Source organism: Malus domestica, chromosome 15 (genome assembly GCF_042453785.1).
Source record: "Malus domestica chromosome 15, GDT2T_hap1".
Classification (NCBI taxonomy): domain Eukaryota; kingdom Viridiplantae; phylum Streptophyta; class Magnoliopsida; order Rosales; family Rosaceae; genus Malus; species Malus domestica.
The window spans coordinates 15,909,921-15,936,502 of record NC_091675.1 but is presented as its reverse complement, the minus strand read 5'-3'; the positions used below and the strand labels follow the sequence as shown (position 1 = coordinate 15,936,502).

Here is a 26,582-nt window from a genome sequence, read left to right as displayed (position 1 = left end):
GGTATTCCAATAGACTCGCCCTAGAAGTCAGTACGGCGAGTCCAAGAAAAGACCACACGCCCTTGCTCAAACTTTCCTACTTCCAAGAGGCGATGAAGACTTACGAAAGAAAATTCCAATGGTACATGTCTCCACTCAAGACCCCCTTTTCATACATCTCCTTGAAGAAGTAAACAAGTTGAAGGCCGAACGTTAGGCCAAGATACCTGACTGGAACCAACCCAGGCCTGGCCCTCTCACAAAGAGGATCTTCGACACCCTCTTCAAGCGAAGACAAAACAAAAGCTTGGTTTACAACTATATACTGGAATGAAGGACCCAATTGAACACCTTAACCTCTTTGAGTCCATCATGGCATATCAAATGCACACCGACGAAGAACGTTGTCTTATCTTCCCCTCCACCTTCTCTGGCGGAGCTCTAAATTGGTATTGTCGTCTTCCACCTGAGACACTAGACTCATTTGAAGAACTGAGGAAACTGTTTATTTCTTAACACATCTTCCAGACCGATCGCTTGCATTCTACAGATGACTTGTACACTATTTGCCAGAAGCCGGACGAGTCACTACGAGAGTATGCCGGTCGCTTTAGCCATGAGTATTCTCACTGCGCTGAGGCAGATGACAAGACCGCCTTCAAGGCCTTCACGACAGGCCTACATGATTGTTTCTTCAAGTACATAATCAATGCCAACACTTGGAAAACTTACTCTGAGGTGATGACACATGCTTACAACCACGCTTCCGCCGAAGCAAGGACATACCAAGGGAACCCCTATATGGTTAACCCATATCAACAAGTAGGAAGTGGAAGTCAAGTTCTACCAAGTGAGGAGATCTTGGTTATTCAGACACCCATTGCATCATCTCCTGCCTCATTTAGCTACTCGTTAAGTCACCAAACGTATCTGTCTCTTGGTAAGATGAATGATTTTTACTCTCAGCAAGCCCATTACAACAAGATGGATAAAAGTTCGTATCAAGACAACCAGGGGTGAACGTACCGTCGACTATTATGCCTATGGGGCCAAGCCTCACTCTTTCAAAGTGGATGACTAGGTATTGAAGGAAATGCTATTATAAGAAGGCATACACATTACAAATGTTTTGACTCTCAACCACTTGAGATCTTTTGTCACACAAGTCATTCGGCAAATATTTAAAGAAGAGGGAATTCAGACAACTTCTTCTGAGTCTTTTGCGTTCTTAGCACTGGAACACTTGGTCTACGCTGACCTACCATTATACTCCAACTCAGAGCTTCAACATGCATACTTTGACACAAAGTATGTGATACTAAGTATTACAACCAACATGGTTCACATATCAAAAGCATGGATCCCTTCATGCATAGCAAAACATTCATAAGCATCATTCATATCAATCAACATAAACATCATACATTCCAACACATTCATACATAAACATTATACATTCCAACACATTCATACATAAACATCATACATTCCAACCCATCCATACATAAGCCAACTGTGTTTCGAAATGGTTCAACATACTTTGTGTCTTTGACACTTGCTACAATGTGCCTCGACACCTTGCTCGTATTCTCACCAAACATGTGATGAAATGTGAAGAATGAACTCATCTTCATGCCACCAACCAGGTGATGAAATGTACAACCCATACTCTCTTTCATGCCACCAACCAGGTGATGAAATGTACAACCTGTACTCTAATATCATTTGGCAACTTGCCACTCATGCCACCAACCAAGTGATGGAAATGTACAACCCGTACTCTCTTTCATGCCACCAACCAGGTGATAAAATGTACAAATCGTACTCTAATATCATTTGGCAACTTGTCACTCATGCCACCAACCAGGTGAAGAATGAACTCATCTTCATGCCACCAACCAGGTGATGAATGTACAACCCGTACTCTAATATCATTTGGCAACTTGCCACTCATGCCATCAACCAGGTGAAGAAGGAACTCATCTTCGTGCCACTAACCTGATGATGAAATGTACAACCCGTACTCTAATATCATTTGGCAAATTACCACTCATGCCACCAACCAGGTGAAGAAGGAACTCATCTTCATGCAACCAACCAGGTGATGAAATGTACAACCCGTACTCTCTTTCATGCCACTAACCAGGTGATGAAATGTACAATCCGTACTCTAATATCATTTTGCAACTTGCCACTCATGCCACCAACCAGGTGAAGAAGGAACTCATCTTCATGCAACCAACCAGGTGATGAAATGTACAACCCGTACTCTCTTTCATGCCACTAACCAGGTGATGAAATGTACAATCCGTACTCTAATATCATTTGGCAACTTGCCACTCATGCCACCAACCAGGTGAAGAAGGGACTCATCTTCGTGCCACCAACCAGGTGATAAAATGTACAACCCGTATCATCCTTCATGCCACCAATCAGGTGATGAAATGTACAACCTATACTCTAATATCATTTGGCAACTTGCCATTCATGCCACCAACCAGGTGAAGAAGGAACTCATCTTTGTACCACCAACCAAGTGATGAAAGCAACTCACCATTCATTCCACTTACCAGAAGACGAATGGTACAACTTGTACATGTGAACTCCTAGTATTCACAAATAATCAAAAACCCTCAAGCTTGACAACTCAACTAAGGGAGCACTTATGCCCAACAAGAGTTATAGTCACCAACAAAGTCTTATTACAAGCCAACAACAACTTCAGGGCATGGCATACGAAGATCAAGCTATTCAGCCCTCTTGCATCTGCTTCAGACATTTCCCCTCTGTAACAATGCAAACACTACAACTCATAGAAAGCTTCACACACTCTTGATCAAGACAATGTGAAGCAAAACCAATTTATGGTGCCAACAAGAGCTTCATCAATGGAGGGCAACCACAATTCTCAAAAGCTTCACACACTCTTGATCAAGATAGTGTGAAGCAAAACCAATTTATGGTGCCAACAAGAGCTTCATCAAAGGAGTTCAACCACAACTCTCAAAAGCTTCACACACTCTTAATCAAGACAGTGTGAAGCAAAACCAATTTATGGTGCCAACAAAAGCTTCATCAATGGAGGGCAACCACAATTCTCAAAAGTTTCACACACTCTTGATCAAGACAGTGTGAAGCAAAACCAATCTATGGTGCCAACAAAAGCTTCATCAAATGAGTTCAACCACAATTCTCAAAAGCTTCACACACTCTTGATCAAGACAGTGTGAAGCAAAACCAATTTATGGTGCCAACAAAAGCTTCATCAATAGAGGGCAACTACAATTCTCAAACCTTCGAAGCAAATTCAAGACTGTTCGAAGCAAATTCAATTTATATGGTTCATCCAAACCTTCAACTACTACAAGATGTGACTTGCATCACAATCTCTTACTCAACAGTGTGGAAGCAAAATTTGTATATGTTGTCTCTCCCACATTTTCAAATTTATAGTTTCCCAAAAAAAGAAAAAAGGAAATTCAACAAAGCTTCATCAATGGAGGACAACTACAAATTCTCAAAAGCTTCACACTATCTTGATCAAGATAGTGTAAGCAAAATCAATTCGTGATACCCAATAAAGCTTCATCAATGGAGGACAACTACAAATTCTTAAAAGCTTCACACTATCTTGATCAAGATAATGTGAAGCAAAATCAATTCATGGTACCCAACAAAAGCTTCAATTCCAAAGCTTCAAAACAAAAGTTTCATCAATGGAGGACAACTACAAATTCTCAAAAGCTTCACACTATCTTGATCAAGATAGTGTGAAGCAAAATCAATTCATGGTACCCAACAAAAACTTCAACTCCAAATCTTCACCTACAAAGCTTCAACTCCAAAGCTTCACCTACAAAAGCTTCACCCACAATAGCTTCATCTACAAAAGCTTCACCCACCATAAAAGCTTCACCTATAAAAGCTTCACCCATAAAAGCTTTGTTGATGCACAAAACCAGAGGTCATGGAACAACGTAAATCCGACCGTGAATCTGCAAGTAATGTAAATAACACAAGATGTATCGTGGTTCACCCCAAGGTTTGGGCTACGTTCACACTGATTGTATTTCTTTAAGAGTACTTGTGAGGGAGAGAGTATGAGAGCTTTGCTCTAGATATGAGAGCCTTGAGAGGGTGAGGAGCCTTAGGAATTGGCCTCCTCTCATTGTGAGGGTGAGGGGCCCTTTTATAAAATAAGGACTTCTTACTTATTACATATTTGCCCCTTCCTTTATCACATAATTACATTTAAGTCCCCCGAGTATTTGTACGAGATCTAAATACGAGATCTTAAATATGGTATAAACAGTAGTCCCCCAAGTCTTTAGTCAAAAAAGTCTTTTGGCTGGAGACTTGAAATTTAGTCTATGTGTGGGCCGAAGTAACTAGATGTTGTCTTGAACTGATGTTCGATATGAAGTGGTGCTCAATTTGAAATGATGCTCAACTAGAAGTACCACATGCTGCAAGGTTGCTCGGCTCGTGGCTTATGTTGCCTTGGTTGGCTCGGCTTGTGGCGTTGAAGGTGAGGAAGTCCCTTTTATAGAATAAGGGCTCGCTCCTCAATACATGAATGATGGGCTAGAGTTGATGCTCACGGCGATGCGGTTGCTCAGTAGGCGGCGATGCTCTCTAATGGTAGTGAGTGGATCCCTTTTATATAATAAGGGCTCGCTCCTCAATACATAAGTGATGGGCTAAATCCCCTGAGTACTTTTCATGAGTGCTCTCTAATGAAAGTGAGAGAATCCCTTTTATAGAATAAGGGCTCGCTTCTCAGTACATGAACAATGGGCTAAGTCCCCCAAGTATTTTTCATGAGGCCCAGTTGAGGCCCAATATATGGTACATAATGTAGTCCCCCAAGTCTTCGGTCAATAGAGTCTGTTAGCTGGAGACTTAAATTGAATCCATGTATGGGCCGAAGTGGCGGTTGTTCGGATGCGGTATTTGTATACCCTGCACTGAAGCTTTGTAGGTGAAGCTTTGCAAGTGAAGCTTTAAAGCTAGAGCTCTGTAAATGACGTTTTTGAAGCTAGAGCTCTCTAAATGAAGCTTTTGAAGCTAGAGCTTTTGTAAATGAAGCTTTTAACATGAGTGATGCTCATGAATGTTTATGTTGATTGACATGAGTGATGCTCATGGATGTTGACATGAGTGATGCTCATGAATGTTTATGTATGATTGGATGAGTGATGCTCATGAATGTTTATGTATAATTGACATGAGTAATGCTCATGAATGTTTATGTATGATTGACATGAGTAATGCTCATGTATGATTTGGAGTACTGGGCGTACTTTTGATCACCTGGTTGGTGGCATGAAGGAGAGTACGGGTTGTACATTTCATCACCGGGTTGGTGGCATGAATGGCTAGTTGCCAAATGATATTAGAGTACGGGTTGTACATTTCATCTTTCATCACCTGGTTGGTGGCATGAATGGTAGTTGCCAAATGATATTAGAGTACGGGTTGTACATTTTATCACCTGGTTGGTGGTAATAGTGGCAGGTTGCCGAATAATTTTGGAGTACTGGGCGTACTTTTGATCACCTGGTTGGTGGTAATAGCAGTAGGTTGCCGAATAATTGTGGAGTACTGGGCGTACTTTTGATCACCTAGTTGGTGATAATAAAAGGTCTGGCTCTTTTGGGCATATGGACCTTTGCCCTCCACGTGACATTGCAGCCCATTATTTTGGGCTTTTTTTTTATATTTTTTTTATATTTTTTATTTTACCCTATGATGGGGTTTGTACATATTACCCTCTGATGAGATTTATACAGATGTCTCTGAAAGATAAAATAAATTACATCATTCTGGTGGGGTGTTTATTCCTTACTTTTGCTTTCTGCTTTTCTTAATGCTTTTCCACCACTATCTCTGTCTCTTCACCTGGCAGACCAAATGAATCGTAATCATAAGAAAATTTTTTGCTTTTCTTCTTTTCTCTTTCCCTTTTCCTTTTCACTTTTGCTTTGCACCTCTGTCTTTGCTTTGCTGTCATGCATGTGCACACTATCTTTTACTACTTTGTCAGACGCTCCAATTTGCACCTTTTGAGGGCCCAGAATTGTACCAACACCTCTTTAAGCACGGCGAGGTTGAGCTCGGAGCAAAGCAACACCCACCGTCAACTACTAGCATCAACAAATAGCATCTGCTAAAAACCTTGTAGGTTCTTATGAAAGGGCAAACCCAGTTGCCTAGCTAAAACTCGATTAGACCAGAAGCGCCAAGATTGACAGTGACGGAGGAATGATGCATAGAAGTAAACTGTTGCGCCAGAAACCCATCTTTCAAGGCAGAGGCTGATCCGGACTGAGGGTTCTGCAGCGCCTCCGGGCATTTGGCGACTGACTTGTCAAACACCGCCAACCTTTTCTGGATCACTTAGTTCGTTGATGGGTCAAACACACACAAAGAAATGGCGGATATTGCTTGGGCCTCAGCAACTGCAGCTCATGATGACATGGTGTTGATGATGTCCTGATCTACCGTCTCCCTTTGTGGAAGACGTGACAAAAATTCGTGAGCTGTCGTATCTCGTCCTCGCTCTCAAACTCGTACAGGCACACATCGCACAACTCGGGCAGGTCGACCAGGTTCGAGAACTTCGCCAAGGGAAGGATTTCCCAGATCATAACGGTGGAGATAGGGTGGAACTCCGGGAATCGAATTAGCGGGTCGAACCAGGCATTGTCGGGCCAACGCGATAAAGAAAACTTCATCAGTATCAAGCATGAAAGTGCTATTGAAGGTTGAAGCAGACGTTAACGGAGTCCTGGTGGTGGATGAAGTGGCTGGAGAGGGACCCACACGGTAAAAGTGCTATTGAGACCACTCATTCCATCGCCTTTCTAAAATTCCCTCATTTTGATTCCTATACCGCTTTCTCACCCCTTTCATCCATTTCAATTTGTCTCATCCGCCTTGGGCTTCTCAGATGTCAAATTTCTGCACTTTCTTAAGAGATGTTAAGTGGCGCGGTACTACTGCACTTTCTCGAGAGATTTCCACCAGCAATTCCACAACATGTGGAGATCTATCCACTGCACTTTCCTCATCTGAATTACCGGCGACAGAGCTGGTGGGACCGTCGACGATCTTGAAGGGCTTTTAGGGCATCGAAGGGAGAGGAAGCGTCTGGTCCATACGACTAGCCTGGACCTCGCTATAGATGAAGGCGACTTGGCCAGTGACTGGAGCGGGAACTGCCTCTACGGCGGCGGCGACACCGCCATTAGCAAACAATGATGCTGGAGCCATGGCTAAAACACAGACAGTGTCTCCGAGATCTTCGAGTTTTTTAGGTACGATTGCGAATGGAGCGTAAATCTATCGAATAATGATGCACTACTGATGCATGCTGCTCGCTCAAGATAGAGAAGAACAAGAGAGAGAACGTGGATTTTGAAATAATTTTGTCCTCATTGTGGTGATGGTGGTGTTTGGGTTTTGGGGAGATTTTGTGGTGGTTTTCTTTCTGGGTTTTGTCAAATTTTTCCAGATCCACGGCGGAGGTGAAAAATTGAGAGAGAACCGACATAACTTTTCGTGTCGTTTCCCACGGACGGCGCCAAATGTTGATGCACAAAACCGGAGGTCTTGGAACAACGTAAATCCGATCGTGAATCTGTAAGTAATGTAAATAACACAAGATGTATCGTGGTTCACCCCAAGGTTTGGGCTACGTCCACACTGATTGTATTTCTCTGAGAGTATTTGTGAGGAATGGAGTGTGAGAGCTTTGCTCTAGATAGGAGAGCCTTGAGATGGTAAGGAGCCTTAGGAATTGGTATCCTCTCATTGTGAGGGTGATGGGTCCTTTTATAGAATAAACACTCCTCACTTATTACATATTTGCCCATTCCTTTATCACATAATTACATTTAAGTCCCCCGAGTATTTGTACGAGATCTAAATACGAGGCCCTAAATATGGTATAAACAAGTTTCACCAACAAAAGCTTCACCCACCACAAAAGCTTCACCCATAAAAGCTTCACCAACAAAAGCTTCACCCACCACAAAAGCTTCACATACAAAAGCTTCACCCACCACAAAAGCTTCACATACAAAAGCTTCACCCATAAAAGCTTCACCAACAAAAGCTTCACCCACAAAAGCTTCCCCCACCACAAAAGCAAGCTTCACCCACAAAAGCTTCCCCCACCACAAAAGCTTCACCCACAAAAATTTCACCCATAAAAGCTTCACAAACAAAAGCTTCACCCACCACAAAAGCTTCACCCACAAAAGCTTCACACTATCTTGATCAAGATAGTGTGAAGCAAAATCAATTCATGGTACCCAACAAAGCTTCAACCTCAAAGCTTCACCTACAAAGCTTCAACACCAAAGCTTCACCTACAAAGCTTTAAAATATATATATATATATATATATATTTTTTTTTTTTTCGGAAATTCAAAAATTCAAAAATTCGGAAATTTGAAAAAAAAAATTCGAAAAAAAATAATTTTGAAAAAAAAAATCGAAAAAAAATTGCCTAGGCCTCTTCTTCTTTGGGCCTAACAACTTTCATAACAAATATATATGAAAAATGAGTTTTGGGCTACCACTTAGAAAGGAAATGCCTCATTCGTCAACTCCATCAACCGGAGACTTGAGGGACTCATACCATATGCTACTGCACCTTGATACTCGAAAGTCTCACGACCACTCAGTGACTTGGATTTTTCAAGTCTCCAAACGAGAAGTTTTCCTCACTCGGGAAATTAAGGGAGCACTACCTCAACCTACATACTTCACTCACAAAGCTTCAACATACAAGCTTCAACAAAAGGAAAGATTCAAAGAACATAGTGAAGAATGCCTTGGTGTATTTAACAAAATATGTTGAAATGAAGCAAAGCTTATTTATTGATATCTCCGATAAGTTACAAATATGTACATATACATAAATCAAAATAAACAAACAAGAGGGAGCTTTCACAAAGGTTTCTTAGGAGAAGTCTCAGTAGTTGGTAGAGCCCTAGAAAGAAGAGGCACCAAAGGGTGATTATTCGGAGCCTCAGTACTAGGCAGAACCCCAGAAGAATGAGGCACCGAAGGTTGATCATTTGGAGTTTCATTACGCGGTACAGCCCCAGAAGACGAAGGCAATAAATGCCTTTAGAACAAACCCACAAACCTTTGATGATCAAGTAAAATCTGACCATCAGATTCCTGCAGCTGGTCGAGCTTCCTCTTCATGTTTGTAGCATAGTCATGTGCGAGCATGTGCAACTGTTTATTCTCATGCTTGAGCCCTCTGATCTCCTGTTTAAGACATATCACTTCAGCCGCCAATGATTCAACTTGGCGAGTTCGAGCAAATAGGCGTTGGGCCATATTAGACACAGAACCTGCACACTGAACACTGAGAGCCAGAGAATCCTTAACAGCCAACTCGTCAGACCGTTTGGAAAGTAGTCTGTTATCTTTGGGAGTGAGAAGGTTCATGGCCACCACTACAGCGGTCATATCATTCTTCATCACAGAGTCCCCAACGGTAAGATGACCAGTAAGGGATAAGAATGATGGGGGCCATATGTTGTCTTGAGAAGGCATGGCTGCCTTTTCACCAAAGTTCAAATCAAAACGACGGTCGGATAGGCCAGACATTCTTAGAAATGATGAAGGAGAAATGGGGTGCAATAAATCTCTGAAGTAAGGGGGAAATTCCTACAAGCAATAACTCTCTGAATGTACTTCTTGCACACAATTGGTGCCCTTATAAAAGAAAAGACAACAGGGCCATTGGTTCAAAAATCGAAGAGGCACCACTTTCCACACGCAACATTAGCTCATCAGGTATCACAGATAACTTTGCCAAAGATCTCTGACAAAGGTTAGACACATAAATTTTGAAGATCCAGCTACCTTACTATTACCCACAAGGGTAAAGGAACAGCACCACTACTTGATAACTAGAAAGTCCTAATGTGTGTCAACCTCCATGCTCCGTGGCAAGGTAGACTGACAAAAATCCCCAACCTTTACTCACATTCGAGAAAACACTCCCAACAAGATTGCTTGCTCAAAAATCGAAAAGGCACCGCTCTTCGAATCTTGAGAGCCAGACTTCCAACGGGATTACGTGCTTAAAAATCGAAGAGGCACCGCCCTTTGAATCTCTAGAGTCAGACTTCTAACATGATTACTTTCTCAAAAATCGAAGAGACACTACTATATGAATCTCAAGAGTCAGACTCCCAACAGGATTCCTTTCTAAAAAATTGAAGAGGCACCGCTCTCCGAATCTCAAGAGCCAGACTCCCAACAGGATTACGTGCTCAAAAATCGAAGAGGCACCGCCTTTCGAATCTCGAGAGCCAGACTCCCAACAGGATTACTTTCTTAAAAATCGAATAGACACTGCTCTCCGAATCTCAAGAGTCAGACTCCCAACAAGATTTCTTTCTCAAAAATCGAAGAGGCACCGTTCTCTGAATCTCGAGAGCTAGATCCCCGACAAGATTGCTTGTTCGAAAATCGAAGAGGCACCGCTCTCTGAACTTTGAGAGCCAGATTTCCTTGGATAAAGCTTATCTGTAATCTTCACACGCAACATTAGCTTTCCATATACCACAGACCATTTTTTTCAAAGTGCTCTAACAAAGTTAAAACACGTGAAACTTGCAGCTCCCACTACATTTCTATGACCAAGAAGGGTAAAGGAATAGCACTATTATTTGTTGTTAGGGAGACTCCTATATATGTCGACCTCCATCCTCCACAGTCAGGCAGACCTACAAATAAAAAAAATGCTCAACTTTTCTTCACATCCGAGAGGGCACTCTCAGCAGAGTCTCTCGAAATACTCAGCTTCTTTTCCTCTCGATAATACATCTGCAAACAAGCCACACCAGAGCAAGAGTATCTCATATCATCAGGGTTAAAAGCAAGAGTATCTTATATCATGCTTTTTCCCTGTCTTTTCCTTTGGCCTTGTTCTTACCTGCAAGACAATGAGAAAGAGAGCAATCAGTCAGCACTTGGAATCAAGCTTCCAGTCAGGAACTGACTGCCTAGAACCCCTTGCCTAATTAGTTACCTGGCATTGCTCTCGAGTACTCATCTTCAACATCTTATGCTTCCAGAGAAGATACCACATCTGCCTGAGGAACAAATAGGGCAAGTGAGAATGATACAAGGAAACATGTGGAGACAAGCGTAACAGAACACGTGTCGATACATCCACTACTTTGTCAACAGCAAAAGTATTTCATATCATCAGGGTCGAACGTACTCTAGATTTGATGGACTTGTTTTGACCTTCAAATTCTTGAGTCGGCCTTATACTTTGGAGGAAACCAGAAAACCCTCCAACCCAGTTCAAGAATAAGCCTATGGAAAGTTACTTCTTCAAAAGCAAAAGTATCTCATATCATTTCTTCTCCATTTGCTTCTCCTTATCCTTATTGTTGTTTACGACACAAGGAGAATGAGAACAATCAACCGGAAGTCGAAGTCGAACCTCCAATCCAGGTTGCTTGCTTGGAAGTCTGATTGCTTACCTTGTCTGTTACCTCTTTCGGTAAATCTCCTAGCTCGGTGACTTGGAGGACTCCTACTATAAGGTTTGTATCGCACTTGACCAAGCCCGAAACTATAAGTAAGCTTCAAGTGAAATTGATACATTACCTTGTGCATCTTCATCGGTTAAAGATACCACCCTTGGATGAAGGAAAAGTACTTCCAGAGAAGATGCCACATCTACATATGAGATAGATAAGGCAAGTGAAAATGATACCATACTTAGGTACTTAGAAGTTTCGTGATTACTCAATGGCTTGGATTTTGCAAGTCCCCAACCGAGGAGCTTCCCTCACTCGAGAACTTAGGGGAGCACTGTTTGTACCATACTTGATCAATCCCAAAACTACTAAGCACCGGTCAACATTATACCATCAAGGACCCAGCAGAGTTTCCCTCCAACCAAAAAGCCAATCACAGCGCGACACGTGTCGACATCAGAAGTCAATCATAACACGACACGTGTCAACATCAAAAGCCAATCACAACACAACACGTGTCAATGTCATAATGAAACTAGAAACTCTCTTCTATAAATAGAGATCATTCTCTCACAATATTTCCTAATGTCATTTGTACTAAATCATTCACTAGTACTCACTAAAGAAGAGTTTGAACCTATGTACTTGTGTAAACCCTTCACAATTAATGAGAACTCCTCTACTCCGTGGACGTAGCCAATCTGGGTGAACCACGTACATCTTGTGTTTGCTTCCCTGTCCCTATCCATTTACATACTTATTCACACTAGTGACAGGAGCAATCTAGTGACGGTCACAAACTTAACATTTTCTGTTGTACCAAAGTCCTCACTGATTTTGTGCATCAACAACTTGTAATTGAGAAGTTTTAATGGAAAAGAGAGAAAATTTGAAATTAAACTAAAAATGAAATTTGACTTGAAAATAAAATGCATGAAATAATAAAATTAAAAACATAAGAAAATAAAACCTAGGGCATCCGAATTCACCGTAACCAATCCTACTTAATTCCCTTAATATGTTATGCTCAAGTAGTTCCCCAATATTGATGATCGATTTTCCCTAAATTATTCAACGGTTATGGCATTTGGTTGCATCAAAAGTATCCTTACTTGTTAACCCTCTATGGCATCTAGATGAATTTAAACAAGTAAGAACCCATTAAGCTCTATGGAAATCGTTGGAAAATCACACAAACCCTAATTGTATGGCATCTACAAATAGGTGGTTATGGTATCAATTACAAGAAGCTAAACCCAAGTTAAGTATGGCATCTACTCTAACTTGCATCCAATCAACCTAATTTAAACCTAGATGATGATCAAGCATCTAAAGAAAAATCAAGCGCATTACTATTAGCAAAATATACTCAATAAGGAAGAAAAACTTGATAACAACAATGCCACAAGGCAATTAAGTATTCATGATTAGGCTACATCGTAGCCCTAGCAAAGAAGAAACAAACTAGAAAACTCTTCCCTTTTCCCTTCCTTGCCGCATCCCTTCTATGGTTTGATATGAATTGTGTTTGGTGGCTTTCTCTTTTACAATGGAGAACCAATCTCCATATATAAAACCAACGTCAAGCATTGAAAAGACCAATAGAAATGGTCAAATAAATGACCACTAATGGACCTTTAAGTCCTTATTAAAGAAAAATAAATAAAGGGAAATAATAAAAACTAGAAATTAAGTTCTCTCCTAAAGTCTATTGAATAGCATTTCCATGTCCATTTGATTTCCAAAACCATTGCAGTCTCTTCTTCTTGTTGTAACGCATATACCATGGCGCAGTTAGTTAACCTCCTGCTCCACTGGAATTACTCTAGACATCCAAAAAGCTCATTTTTCACTTCATTTTTTCATAACTCCAGTATTTAATGCCTATAAATTTAAACAATATAAATTAGAGCATTTAACCCATTCATATATACAAAATCCAAAGGAAGTATATGATAAAAACATATGAAAATATGCACCCATGCCAGAAACTTGTTGTGTAAATTAGATAACAAAAATTAAACTCATTAAGTCTCGAATTTTAGTGCTCGCAAGTATACGAATAAGATGATTGTATAGCATACAAGCACGGATATCGTCCCACATAAATCGAATTGATTCTAAAATCTTACTAACTAAATTGAAACAAATCATAGTGGAGAAGCTTTAATGGAAAAGATATGAAACTTTGAAATTAAACTAAAATATGAAATATGACTTTATATTAAATGCACGAAATAATAAAATTAAAACATAAGAAAATAAGACCCAGGGCATCCGAATTCACAGTAACCAATTCTACTTAATTCCCTTAATATGTTATGTTCAAATAGTTCTCCAATATTGATGATTGATTTTCCCTAAATTATTCAAAGGCCATGACATCTGGTTACATCAAAAGTATCTTTACATGTTAACCCTTTGTGGCATCTAGATGAATTTAAACAAGTAAGAACCCATTAAGCACTATGGAAATCGTTGGAAAATCACACAAACCCTAATTGTATGGCATCTACAAATAGGTGGTTATGGTATCAATTGCAAGAAGCTAAACCCAAGTTAAGTATGGCGTCTACTCTAACTTGATTCAAATCAACCTAATTTAAACCTAGATGGTGATCAAGCATCTAAATAAAAATCAAGCGCATTACAATTAGCAAAAGATACTCATTAAGGAAGAAAAACTTGATAACAACAATGCCATAAGGCAATTAAGTATTCATGATTAGACTATATCATAGCCCTAGCAAAGAAGAAACAAACTAGAAAACTCTTCCCCTTTCCCTTCCTTGCCGCAACCCTTCTATGGTTTGATATGTATTGTGTTTGGTGGCCTTCTCTTTTACAATGGAGAACCAATCTCCATATATAAAACCAACGTCAAGCATTGAAAAGACCAATAGAAATGGTCAAATAAATGACCACTAATGGACCTTTAAGTCCTTATTAAAGAAAAATAAATAAAGGGAAATAATAAAAACTAGAAATTAAGTTCTCTCCTAAAGTCTATTGAATAGCATTTTCATGTCCATTTGATTTCCAAAACCATTGCAGTCTCTTTTTGTTGTAAAGCTTATGCCTTGGCGAAGCTAGTTAACCTCCTGCTCCACTGGAATTACTCTAGACACCCAAAAAGCTCATTTTTCACTTCATTTTTTTTAACTCCAGTATTTGATGCCTATAAATTAAAACAATATAAATTAGTGCATTTAACCCATTCATATATACAAAATCCAAATGAAGTATATGATAAAAATATATGAAAATATGCACCCATCAGTCTCCCATTGACAGGCCAAACTGTAAATCCTGTGTAACCAGCCATTGCTCCATGGACAGCGCTTTGAGCAAGAAGCATGCTGTACACGTTATCGGAGGGCATTTCTTGGAACCGCTCAGATCTTATACGTAGGATCTGCAAATAATGAAGTTCAATGCTTGATTAATTGTTCTAGTCCTTCCACTTGCTGAGAACATAATTGTTCCGCCGCGTTTATGGATGTTGTTCACGCTCTTAGAGTGAGCAATCGTGTTACGCGAGTAGAAACCCCGGTATCCTCCCTGCAAATTTACGTACTCCATTAGCCAATGATGCCACTGAATCATGCAATCCAAATCTCCATAAATCAGTTTGATACTTTAAATCACTTGCATCAACTCCGATAACTTCCTTTACATAATACATATGGTGCAGGCCACATACTATCTCCCTAATCACTGTGTTGAGTCCGGGACATAGACCCCCACATCTCACAATACAGGCATTAACATCATCCGATTCAAAATACACCTGATGACAAAGAAGCAACAAAGTCATTGACAATCCATGGTATTTAATCATGTCAAAATTCGTTTGTAAAATATACGAAAATACGTACTCTTTGGCGCGGTCCTGCCCTCCGGAATTGTGTGCACCTTGGACTATTGCTGTGAACAACAATCTGCAAAAGGCAGAAGAGAACACAAGAACTAATTTAACACACAGTAAAAATTGCAACCCAATATGAACAAGTAATTTCTTTATCAGCAAATTGGAGGGAAAACTGCATTCAATAAAGGAAAAGGCTCACCTTTTAGGCAACAGTGTCATCCATATTAACAAAGTACTGCCTGAAGATAATTTCAAAAAAAAAAAAAACACTAAAACAAAGTACTGCCTGAAACAAGAAAAAGAACTTATATGCACTTAAAATGTCACCGTAACAGTATTTCAAGTTAACTATATATAAAAAAAATTCAAATAATTGGGTGTGATAGACTTAAAATACAACTAGAATAACAAATTAATATATCCTATAAATGTGTGTGATTAACTTTGTTTTGGAAATAAGATGTTTCAAACACCAATAGAGAGTACAAAAGATAGCATGAAAGGTTGTTCAAAACTCAAACGTAACTATCAAGAACAAAAGTTGTGTCTTAAAAAGACACACCGTACCGTTTGGTACGTGGGACGGGACGGAACGGAGTGGGACGAGGCATTCTGTTCCACGTTTGGTGCGCTTAAAATGGGTGGAACGCGTTGTTCCACGGGACGAGTTTTGGATGAATTTTCGTTCCACCTCACCCCCCCCTAAAACGACTCGTTCCACATTCGTAAAACACTAAATTATAATCTCTCCGTCTCCTTCTTCTTCCTCCTTGTTTCCATCCTAGGGCATCTTTGCTCCCTCTCCATTCCGTCCCGCCTTATCCCGTCCCATTCCGTTCCGCCCCATCCCATCTACATACCAAACGATAATTAAGGAACAACTTCACACAACTTACTTGACGACTGAGTATGGAGGATTGCCTTGCAACGGGGTTCGGGTGGATTAAGACCATCAAAACACAGCGGATTTGGGTAGGTTGTATTTGTCACATTCAGGGGCTGTGTGCCACATGTATTTGTATGGTCAGATTAGGGTATAGGGTTTGATGTACTCTGCAGAACCATCTTCAGGTGTTCTTGTCACAATCTTATAACTACGATATATAGGTGGATCGATGCTCTCTTTATTTGTGAAAGAGGAGTGTTAAGTCGCTTGATGCACATGAGTTCCACATTAGAGTATGCATGCGTTCAACAGATGCAACTGTAATTTGATCTTTACCGTAATTAGACAAAAGATTAATTGTGAAGTTTTTTTTATAAAATTCAGCATATCGTCCTGCATCTAAGGGCTGGTTTGGTATTGCTGTACTTTGAAAAAAAGCTGCTGTGAAAATAAGTGGCTGTGCTCTGAGAATAAGCGGCTGTGAAATAAATCAGCAGAGCGTTTGGTAAACTTTTTTGTAAAAGTGCTTTTGGAAAAAAAAGCAGTCTGATAGTGGGTCTTTTCATTAAAAGAGCACTGTAGCCCCGTGTGCTTTGAAAAAAAACCAGTTTTCCAAAGCTGCAAATAGTAGCTTCAGCTTTTTCCTTTGATTTCAGCTTATTCTCACAGCAGCTTCCAAAATAAGCCCTTTTTTTTCAGTTTACCAAACACCTAAAACCCTAACAGCTTTTTTTCATAGGTGCTTTTTTTTTAAGCACCTCACTCCCAAACTAGGTCTAAGTTCTTTAAATTTTGAGTTTTGTATGCACCTAAAATATCCTCTCTTTTTTTTTTCTTTTTCTTTTTTTTATAATTTATCGCAAGTGTATCCCCCAACCGTATGCACGCAGTTAGAGTTTTAATATAAAAAATAAAATAGTGTTATAGGGAAATGATCATCTTTATAATATGATATACATTAGATTCATGAGGTAATTAAGTGTGGCGAATTTCAAGAAGTCTCTTCTTTTATTAATGTGGGATTTATTCTCGTTTGGTGAAGTGGAGCACATGTGGTCCTTGGGTTTTAGGACTACCTACTTTGATACCATGTAGAGAGTTTAGGTTCCATCATAAAATCAATTGGAAATATAGCTGAACTTACTTATAAGCTCATGCAAAGTCCCTCTTCCCATCGATGTGAAATTCATTCTCAACACCTGGTTTTGTGTTATAAAAAAAATCTTTATTTTGTCATTAATTTGACAAGTTATTTAATAATGTTATAGACTAGATTATAGAGGAAATTATCATCTTTATAATATGATATATAATCGATTCAGGGGATAATTAAATGTGTCCCCTTGGAAAATAATATAAGATGGAATTCTAAATATTTTAGAATTCATCATAATACAAGTAAGACAATTTTCCATCAATTTTGGAGTTGAGCTGATGACCAACGAATCCACTGTAACGATCTTCTTTAGCCGCCATGCATATATCAATGACTTTCTTTGACAAGCAATCATCTTGGTAATATGGTTGGGCAATAAACTCATCAACAGGCATCCACTGAAAAAGAAGATGATCAAACACTTCAATCACTCAGAAATCGGAGTGGGAACAAAAATTAATTTCCCGATAACATTTTTGACACGAATATTTTATATTAGTCTAATTTACAGGATATGACGTCTAATTAACTGGCCTAACCATGATCACTTTCAAAGAAATCTAATGAGTAAAATTTGAGTATACCTTTGCAGCTTGGATTTCCTTGTCATCTACTGTGACCTCGTAGGATAATGGCTTAAGCATGCAGACAAAGAGCAAGTCTGACTGGTCAAAAGCTACCAAGTGTGCATGCCTAGCAGAAGAAAATAGAAATTAACTTCATATGCGTATTTATATACATAGCAAACTAAGGAAAAATCGGTGCCAAGACCTCACCTGAAAGCTACCATTTTTAGGAAAGTTGTGTCAATCTGTGAGCATAAAAAAGTGTGATTAGTGGGTGTGATTAGATTATTATTAAGAAGTAATTAAGGCAATGATTAAAATTATGTTCTTACACCAGTTTCTTCTTTTACTTCTCTGATAGCTCCAGAAAATATGTCTTCAGACTGAGAAAATTGAAAAGAGAATCACATTATTTCTTGTCCATCAAGGAAACCGAAATTCCATGAAACAAATAAATGAGAATTATTCACCTTGTTGATATAGCCAGTGGGCAACTTCCACACACCGGAGCAACTACAAGGGCACTTCTCTTTTACCACGAGAACCTTAGTTATGTTATGTAAGTTGCATCAGTCAGAAAAATTTACAAATTATGCAATGGTCCCGAAAATGCGAACAAAACTTTATTGGATTTCCATGGATATATACCTCTCTTTTTTTGTTGATCACAAATCCTGCAATACCAATTTGATGTGAGGGGCTAGCAGGAAGCACACATGGTTCCTTCGGAATCCAGTATGTTAGCATAATATATCCTGGTTCAGCATGGTGATAGTTGAAACCCTCCTGATCAATACAGGCCAGTCAGATGTGTTGTAATTAACTAAAACCATAAATTTAATAAGTTATGATGAGAATCGAGTGTTTCTGAGGTCCCATTGGACAAGAATATTATGTCCATTTGGAACGGTATAAAGAAAATTACCATAGCCTCAGCGCAAGGATGACACATATAGATTGAGAAATAGTCCATTTTTTTACATATGTTATGGAATTGTTACCTGAACTGCAATTGGAACAAGATCAGCTTGCTCTTGCAGTATTTTGAGCCATACCCCCCTCTTTCCCTGCACATAATAGTACTTTTGAGCCATGTTTACAAAGTGCCTATCCATATTAATATGGTACGAATGCGTCTCATTTTCCCATGTATTATACCTTCATTTTCCAGTTGGACAAGGAAGCCTGAAAAGCGGATGCAAAAGCATTTGTACTCGTGGGAAGGCTCTCCGAATTAATTATGACTCCACCATATTCATCGTTCCATGCATCAAGTAACTCCGTTGTCACGCTTTGGGAAGATGAGTTGGGAGATGCAACATGAGTTGCTGCTGTTTTCTTGAAGCCACCCCGAAGAAATGGCATGCCGTGAAAATTGAGCTTAGCAGTTGAGCTCTTTGAGAGAAAACATTTCTGCCGAAATCCTGAATAACATAATAAAAAGTTGATTAAAGTCCAGTTATGCAAAGACGTGTCTTAAGTCAATTGATTAAGGCAGTATGTCCATCCCCTTACACCCAAGATCAGTTTCTTCTCTTCCCTAAAGACTAGAGTAGTTCAAAGTATCGCCTTGTCGAAAACATTTGCTGTGCAATGTAAACTAGAAATACATATAATCTTATATGGCAAGGAGAAATAAGAACTGACCATTTGGCAACCACTGGAAAGTGCGATGTTTAGTCCAGGAAGCTGCAATCATTGGCCCGTGGAAACCCCCCAATGTTGCTGTTGTCATTGTTATAGTTTCGGAAACAAATTAAGACACAGGACCAAGCTAGTATTTGTATATAGCCATTGCATGCAAATTGATGTGCAGGAAACGGAGAGAAGGTGAATATTGAAGGGAATAGCATCTGCAGGACAAGTAGTAGAGGAAAGAGAATATCGCTTAATCTATTATGCATATACTAAGTTATGTCAAGATTTGAAAGTGACATATTAGCGGCCCATCATTAATTAACGTTGCATTGCAGGTGCGTGATCTTATCACAAAAGGTTTCAGCGTAACTAGTAGTGAAATTTATTACATTGTATTTTTCTAATCATCACTTGGAGTTTCAACTAGGAAGAAAAGGCCACCCCAATGGATGGAAGCAACTACAACTGCAACTAGTAGTACTGAACTTATCCTTACGTCCTTTTAAAAAGAATGATGATATATTCCATTCCATTTTCAAGCATTTCATGGACATTCGCTGCATATAAATTCTCAATCTTAATCCAATATTTAGAAAATTGGACTTCCATAATTTTCCATACCTTTAATAATTTGACAATGTTCTTATAAAATTCATCATGTTTTATCCTTTCCGTCACTTTATGTTCACGTTAATCCACTTCATTGTTCATCTTAATTAAAGCTTCTGGAAATGGAGGTAATTAGTTCGAATTTGCTTCCAAGTTGGCAGGAAGCAGGATTCCAAAGAGTTTAAAATCTTGATCTTCCGGATCACTTTCTAAACAGAATCATCATTTGAATAAGGATCATTGTCTCATTAACATTAGCATCACCATGAGTTACTTAGCACTAAGGATATATTCACATTCTTTGATGCTCATAAGTTGCTAGAATATTGAACAGATGGATTGGGACCACTTGTCACACCCGCAATCTAAGATAAATACTGTGCATATTTGACGAATAGTGTAACAAAACCATGACAACTTCATACAATAAGTATTTTATCATAAAAACACAAATTAATTATGTCACATCCCGGTCCGGGTCCCCACCACATCTCGAGTTCGACTCCACCGTAGCATGATATTATCCATTTTGGGCCTCAACCACGCCCTCACGGTTTTGTTTTTGGGAACTCACACGATAACTTTCCAGTGGATCACCCATCATGGGATTGCTCTCGCGCGAACTTGCTTAACTTCGGAGTTCCGATTGAACCTGAAGCCAGTGAGCTTCCAAAAAGCCTCATGCTAGGTAGAGGATGAGAATATATATATATAAGGCTTATAAGATCCACACCCCTACATGATGTGGGATAGTTTTGTTTTTGGGAACTCACACAGACGGTTTTGTTTTTGGGAACTCACACAAAAACTTCCCAGTGGGTCACCCATTATGGGATTGACCTCGCACGAACTCGCTTAACTTCGGAGTTCCAAAGGAACCCGAAGGCAGTGAGCTCCCAAAATACCTCGTGCTAGGTAGAGATAAGAATATACATATAAAGCTTACAAGATCCACACTCATGGACGATGTGGGATGTTACAAATTACAACGTTTCATTTGTATAACAAAATATAGGAATTTTAACACACTCACCTTGAATCAATTTGTATGTTCCAGCGAGATTTTGAGTGATCCGAAGATTGAAATGGATCAAATAAACTACTTTTTAACCTTGAAGTTAAAAACTTGAATGATGGTATTTCGTGTACACTAAAAAATGAATCTAACAGTATTTAAAATTTATTTAACACTCATCAATTGATATTGTTATTTTCATTTCATGTACACTCGTTAATTAATACTTTTTAAACTTGTATTTAATGAGAGAGAGATTAGGAGGGAAGCCTCCCTTCCCAAAACCTTCCACCAAAAATTTACAGCTAAAAGTCCGTACGGTCAAGGATTTTTAAGGTGATCAGCACCCTCCGACCGCTGCCATATTCAAAACCAATTTCCAAGGAGACAGATAACTATGGAGGTTTTCATGGTTGCCATGGTTTTGGGGAGAAAAACGAGGATGGGGAAGCCATCTTGGATTTTGCAATGGCATATGATCTCTTCTTAGCCAACACTTTTTTAAGAAGAGAGAAGAGCATGTCACCTACAAGAGTGGGTCGTCAAAAAAACAAATAGATTTTCTTCTAATAAGGAAGGGGGATAGTATAACTTGTAAGGATTGCAAAGTTATACTGGAGAGAGCTTGGCTAATCAACATCGCTTGTTGGTGATGGATGTACATATCAAAAGAGAGAAAAAAAAAACAAGACCTTGAAGTGCCAAAGAACTAGATGGTGGAATCTAAAAGGAGAAAAACAAGTCATTTTCAAAGAGAAAGTAATCACCCAATGCGTGTGGGATAGAGAGGAGGAAGCTAGCCAAATGTGGGATTCCATGGCTAGTTGTATCCGAAAAGTAACAAAAGGGGTATTAGGATAGTCCAAGGGCTTTGCTCCACACCAAAAGGAATCTTGGTGGTGGAATGAGGAGGTACAAACAAAGGTTAAGGTTAAGAAGGAATGTTGTAAAGCCTTATACAAGGATAGGACCGATGAAAACAGTGAAAGGTATAGAATAGCGAAGCATGAGGGGAAGAAAGCTGTGAGAGAAGCTAAGCTAGCGGCTTTTGACGATATGTATAAGCGACTAGATACCAAAAAAGGAGAGTTGGATATCTATAAACTAGCTAGAGCAAGGGAAAATAAGACAAGGGACCTAAACCAAGTAAGGTGCATCAAGGATAAGAATGGAAAGGTTCTTGCTATAAAGAACATGTTCAAGATAGATGGAGAGGTTAATCTTTTCAATAAATGACATGAAAGGGGTACTTCTTTGGGGGATTTGAGTAACTAAGAAGAGTGTAGAAACTACTCTTTTTACGGCAAAATTTGGAAGGAAGAAGTGGTTGTAACTTTGAAAAAGACAGCATAGAAAAGCAGTGGGCTCATATGATATACCGATCGAAGTGTGGAAAGTCTTAGGAGAGACGGGTATAGCATGGCTCATAGACCTTTTCAATAGGATTTTGAAAACGAAGAAGATGTCAAATGAGTGGCGAAAAAGCACTTTGGTGCCTATCTACAAGAATAAGGGCGATGTACAAAATTGTATGAACTATAGGGATATTAAGCTAATGAGTCATACAATGAAGCTCTGAGAAAGAGTCATTGAGCATAGACTGACGCAAGAGACACGAGTCTTGGACAACCAATTTGGGTTCATGCTAGGGCGCTTAACCATGGAGGTAATCTATCTATTACGAAGATTAATGGAAAGATATAGAGATATGAAAAAAGATTTACACATGGTCCTTATAGATTTGGAAAAAGTGTATGATAAGGTCCCAAGAGACATTCTTTGGAGGATTTTAGAGAAGAAAGAAGTACGAGTAGCATATATCCAAGCTATAAATAATATGTATGATGGAGCAAAAATTGCCGTAAGAACTCATGATGGACAAACCGAAAGTTTCCTCATAATTGTAGGGTTACATCAAGGTTCATCTTTAAGTCCTTACCTTTTTGCATTGGTAATGGATGAGTTAACATGACATTTCAAGATGATATTCCTTGGTGTATACTTTTTGCAGACGATATAGTGTTGATAGATGAAACTCAGGAAGGGGTAAATGCGAAGTTTAACCTTTGGAGATAAGTGTTGGAATCTAAAGGTCTTTGCCTAAGTAGGTTAAAGACAAAATATATGGAGTGCAAGTTTAGTGCAAATGGAGGCCCAAATGAGTTAGGGTTGAGGATATGAGACCAGGAAGTACCAAAGAGCAACCGCTTTCGCTACCTAGGATCTATCTTGCAAAAGAATGGAGAATTAGATGGAGACCTCAACCATAGAATACGATGAAGTGGAAGAGTGTATCCGGTGTGTTGTGTGACCGTTGTATGCCATTGAAGCTCAAAGAAAATTTTTTATAGGACGGCAATAAGACCGGCGATGCTGCATGGAAAGGAATGTTGGGCAGTGAAGCATCAACAAGTACATAAAATGGGTCTGGTTGAGATAAGGATGCTTCGTTGGATGGCACATGAGAAAGGATAAGATTAGGAATGAGGATATCCGAGGTAAAGTAGGAGTAGCCGAAATTGAAGAAAAAATGAGAGAAAATTGGTTACGGTGGTTTGGAAATGTGCAACGAAGGCCTACTGAAGCTCCAGTTAGAAGATGCGACTACGAAACAGAGGTCCAGGGCCAAAGGAGTAGAGAAAGACCTACGAAGACTTTGGAAGAGACTCTAAGAAAAGACTTAGAGTACTTGGATTTAACGGAAGACATGACACAGAACCGAGCGCAATGACGTTCTAGGATTCATATAGCCGACCCCACTTAGTGGGAAAAGACTTTGTTGTTGTTGTTATTGACGTATCTGTAACAATAACGCTTATAAACTGAAGTGTAGTATATGGGGCTCAATGGGTCTTGCACCATGGGCCTCAAGTCCATAAATCATAAATATCATTTTTCTTAATGCGCAAGCAAAAGATCTTACAAATTAAAACGCAACAATTGTATTTTTCTTACAAAAATTGTGAATTATAACTCTTAGCTTAGTTGATATTTGCAATTTTGGAAAAACATTATTAAACTTATGTTCATGAAATTTTTGCTGCATATGAGTTGCATAAAACTCATACAGAACATTTCAGGGTTGTTCTTACCACCGAAAATATGTTATGGCTTTTGATATCTGTTATGGGCCTCGCTAGTATTCATTTTTTATTTTTATGTTTTACAATATAAGAATTCAATAAAATTAACTTATGGTACTTAATAAATGGTATGATCTCTTCTAAATTACTAATATTTTTCATACTACACATACAAATGATCTTATCCAAACTCAAAAGTTGCATTTTTCACAAAAATTATAAGTTATAACTCTTAGTTTATAGTTCTTTTATGCAAAAATTGTAGAAAGACCGTCAAAAGACCAATTTCCATAATTTTCCATACCTTTAATAATTTGACAATGTTCTTATAAAATTCATCATGTTTTATCCTTTCCGTCACTTTATGTTCACGTTAATCCACTTCATTGTTCATCTTAATTAAAGCTTCTGGAAATGGAGGTAATTAGTTCGAATTTGCTTCCAAGTTGGCAGGAAGCAGGATTCCAAAGAGTTTAAAATCTTGATCTTCCGGATCACTTTCTAAACAGAATCATCATTTGAATAAGGATCATTGTCTCATTAACATTAGCATCACCATGAGTTACTTAGCACTAAGGATATATTCACATTCTTTGATGCTCATAAGTTGCTAGAATATTGAACAGATGGATTGGGACCACTTGTCACACCCGCAATCTAAGATAAATACTGTGCATATTTGACGAATAGTGTAACAAAACCATGACAACTTCATACAATAAGTATTTTATCATAAAAACACAAATTAATTATGTCACATCCCGGTCCGGGTCCCCACCACATCTCGAGTTCGACTCCACCGTAGCACGATATTATCCATTTTGGGCCTCAACCACGCCCTCACGGTTTTGTTTTTGGGAACTCACACGATAACTTTCCAGTGGATCACCCATCATGGGATTGCTCTCGCGCGAACTTGCTTAACTTCGGAGTTCCGATTGAACCTGAAGCCAGTGAGCTTCCAAAAAGCCTCATGCTAGGTAGAGGATGAGAATATATATATATAAGGCTTATAAGATCCACACCCCTACATGATGTGGGATAGTTTTGTTTTTGGGAACTCACACAGACGGTTTTGTTTTTGGGAACTCACACAAAAACTTCCCAGTGGGTCACCCATTATGGGATTGACCTCGCACGAACTCGCTTAACTTCGGAGTTCCAAAGGAACCCGAAGGCAGTGAGCTCCCAAAATACCTCGTGCTAGGTAGAGATAAGAATATACATATAAAGCTTACAAGATCCACACTCATGGACGATGTGGGATGTTACAAATTACAACGTTTCATTTGTATAACAAAATATAGGAATTTTAACACACTCACCTTGAATCAATTTGTATGTTCCAGCGAGATTTTGAGTGATCCGAAGATTGAAATGGATCAAATAAACTACTTTTTAACCTTGAAGTTAAAAACTTGAATGATGGTATTTCGTGTACACTAAAAAATGAATCTAACAGTATTTAAAATTTATTTAACACTCATCAATTGATATTGTTATTTTCATTTCATGTACACTCGTTAATTAATACTTTTTAAACTTGTATTTAATGAGAGAGAGATTAGGAGGGAAGCCTCCCTTCCCAAAACCTTCCACCAAAAATTTACAGCTAAAAGTCCGTACGGTCAAGGATTTTTAAGGTGATCAGCACCCTCCGACCGCTGCCATATTCAAAACCGCAGCTTCGCGCCTTAGGGCTCTCAAGATCAGTACTTGTCTCCGATAATTTGGTGATTTCATTTGGATTTTAGTAATGCGTGATGGTTGTTTGGATGCCGAGAAAGTGTAAGAAAATTGAAAGTTTGCGACGTTAAGATAGCAAAATTCAATCCGTTAGGTTAGTAAAGCTCAATGTTTTCAGCGTGAATTCAATTCGCTACGTTTTAGTTAAGTTATATTCAATTCGTTTCAGAGTAGTAAAGTTCAAGTTTTTGAGAAGCAAATTCAACTTTCATGACGCCCACAAAAGAAAAAAAAAATTCAATTCGCTACGTTTTAGAAAAGATCAAGTTTTATAGGTTCTGTTTGTTTTGGTGGAAGTTGAGATGCTCAGCAATTTACCCGAAAACGAAAGGTTCAGTCTTATAGCTTCTATACAAAATTTCTGTGTTATTTCATGTCTGCTGATAGTCTGATAGAATGTAACTTTTTTATGCACTGATTTCGATGGGGATATTAGGGTCGTATAAGCGCGTTTAACAGGGGAGTGGCCAGATTTTCAAGTTTGAATGATGTTGCAACGAAGCCG

At 39.0% G+C, this 26,582-nt stretch overlaps 1 protein-coding gene and 2 pseudogenes across 1 annotated transcript; 1 reads left to right on the top strand and 2 right to left on the bottom strand.

The window, feature by feature from the left end:
- Window positions 1–14,665: 14,665 nt before the first annotated feature.
- On the bottom strand, window positions 14,666–16,312 carry LOC114821319 (ATP-dependent 6-phosphofructokinase 1-like; annotated as a pseudogene).
- Window positions 16,313–17,538: 1,226 nt separating this feature from the next.
- Window positions 17,539–19,782, bottom strand: LOC103415840 (nudix hydrolase 8-like). Its single transcript, XM_008354125.4, has 9 exons — window positions 19,634–19,782; window positions 19,145–19,410; window positions 18,988–19,053; window positions 18,635–18,772; window positions 18,457–18,531; window positions 18,319–18,369; window positions 18,197–18,231; window positions 18,005–18,113; window positions 17,539–17,818 (listed from the first exon to the last, which is right to left on the bottom strand). Exons 1-9 carry the CDS (start codon window positions 19,719–19,721, stop codon window positions 17,642–17,644), a joined length of 1,005 nt encoding a protein of 334 aa, XP_008352347.4. The 5' UTR covers window positions 19,722–19,782; the 3' UTR covers window positions 17,539–17,641.
- Window positions 18,851–18,965, top strand: LOC114821858 (U6 spliceosomal RNA; annotated as a pseudogene).
- Window positions 19,783–26,582: the final 6,800 nt, after the last annotated feature.

Coding starts and splice junctions, on each gene's coding strand:
- LOC103415840 (XM_008354125.4), bottom strand. CDS start 19,721: ATGACAACAGCAACATTGGGGGGTTTCCACGGGCCAATGATTGCAGCT. Junction 18,532..18,634: donor TGATCAACAAAAAAAGAGAG/GTATATATCCAT, acceptor AACATAACTAAG/GTTCTCGTGGTAAAAGAGAA. Junction 18,232..18,318: donor AAGTAAAAGAAGAAACTGGT/GTAAGAACATAA, acceptor TTATGCTCACAG/ATTGACACAACTTTCCTAAA.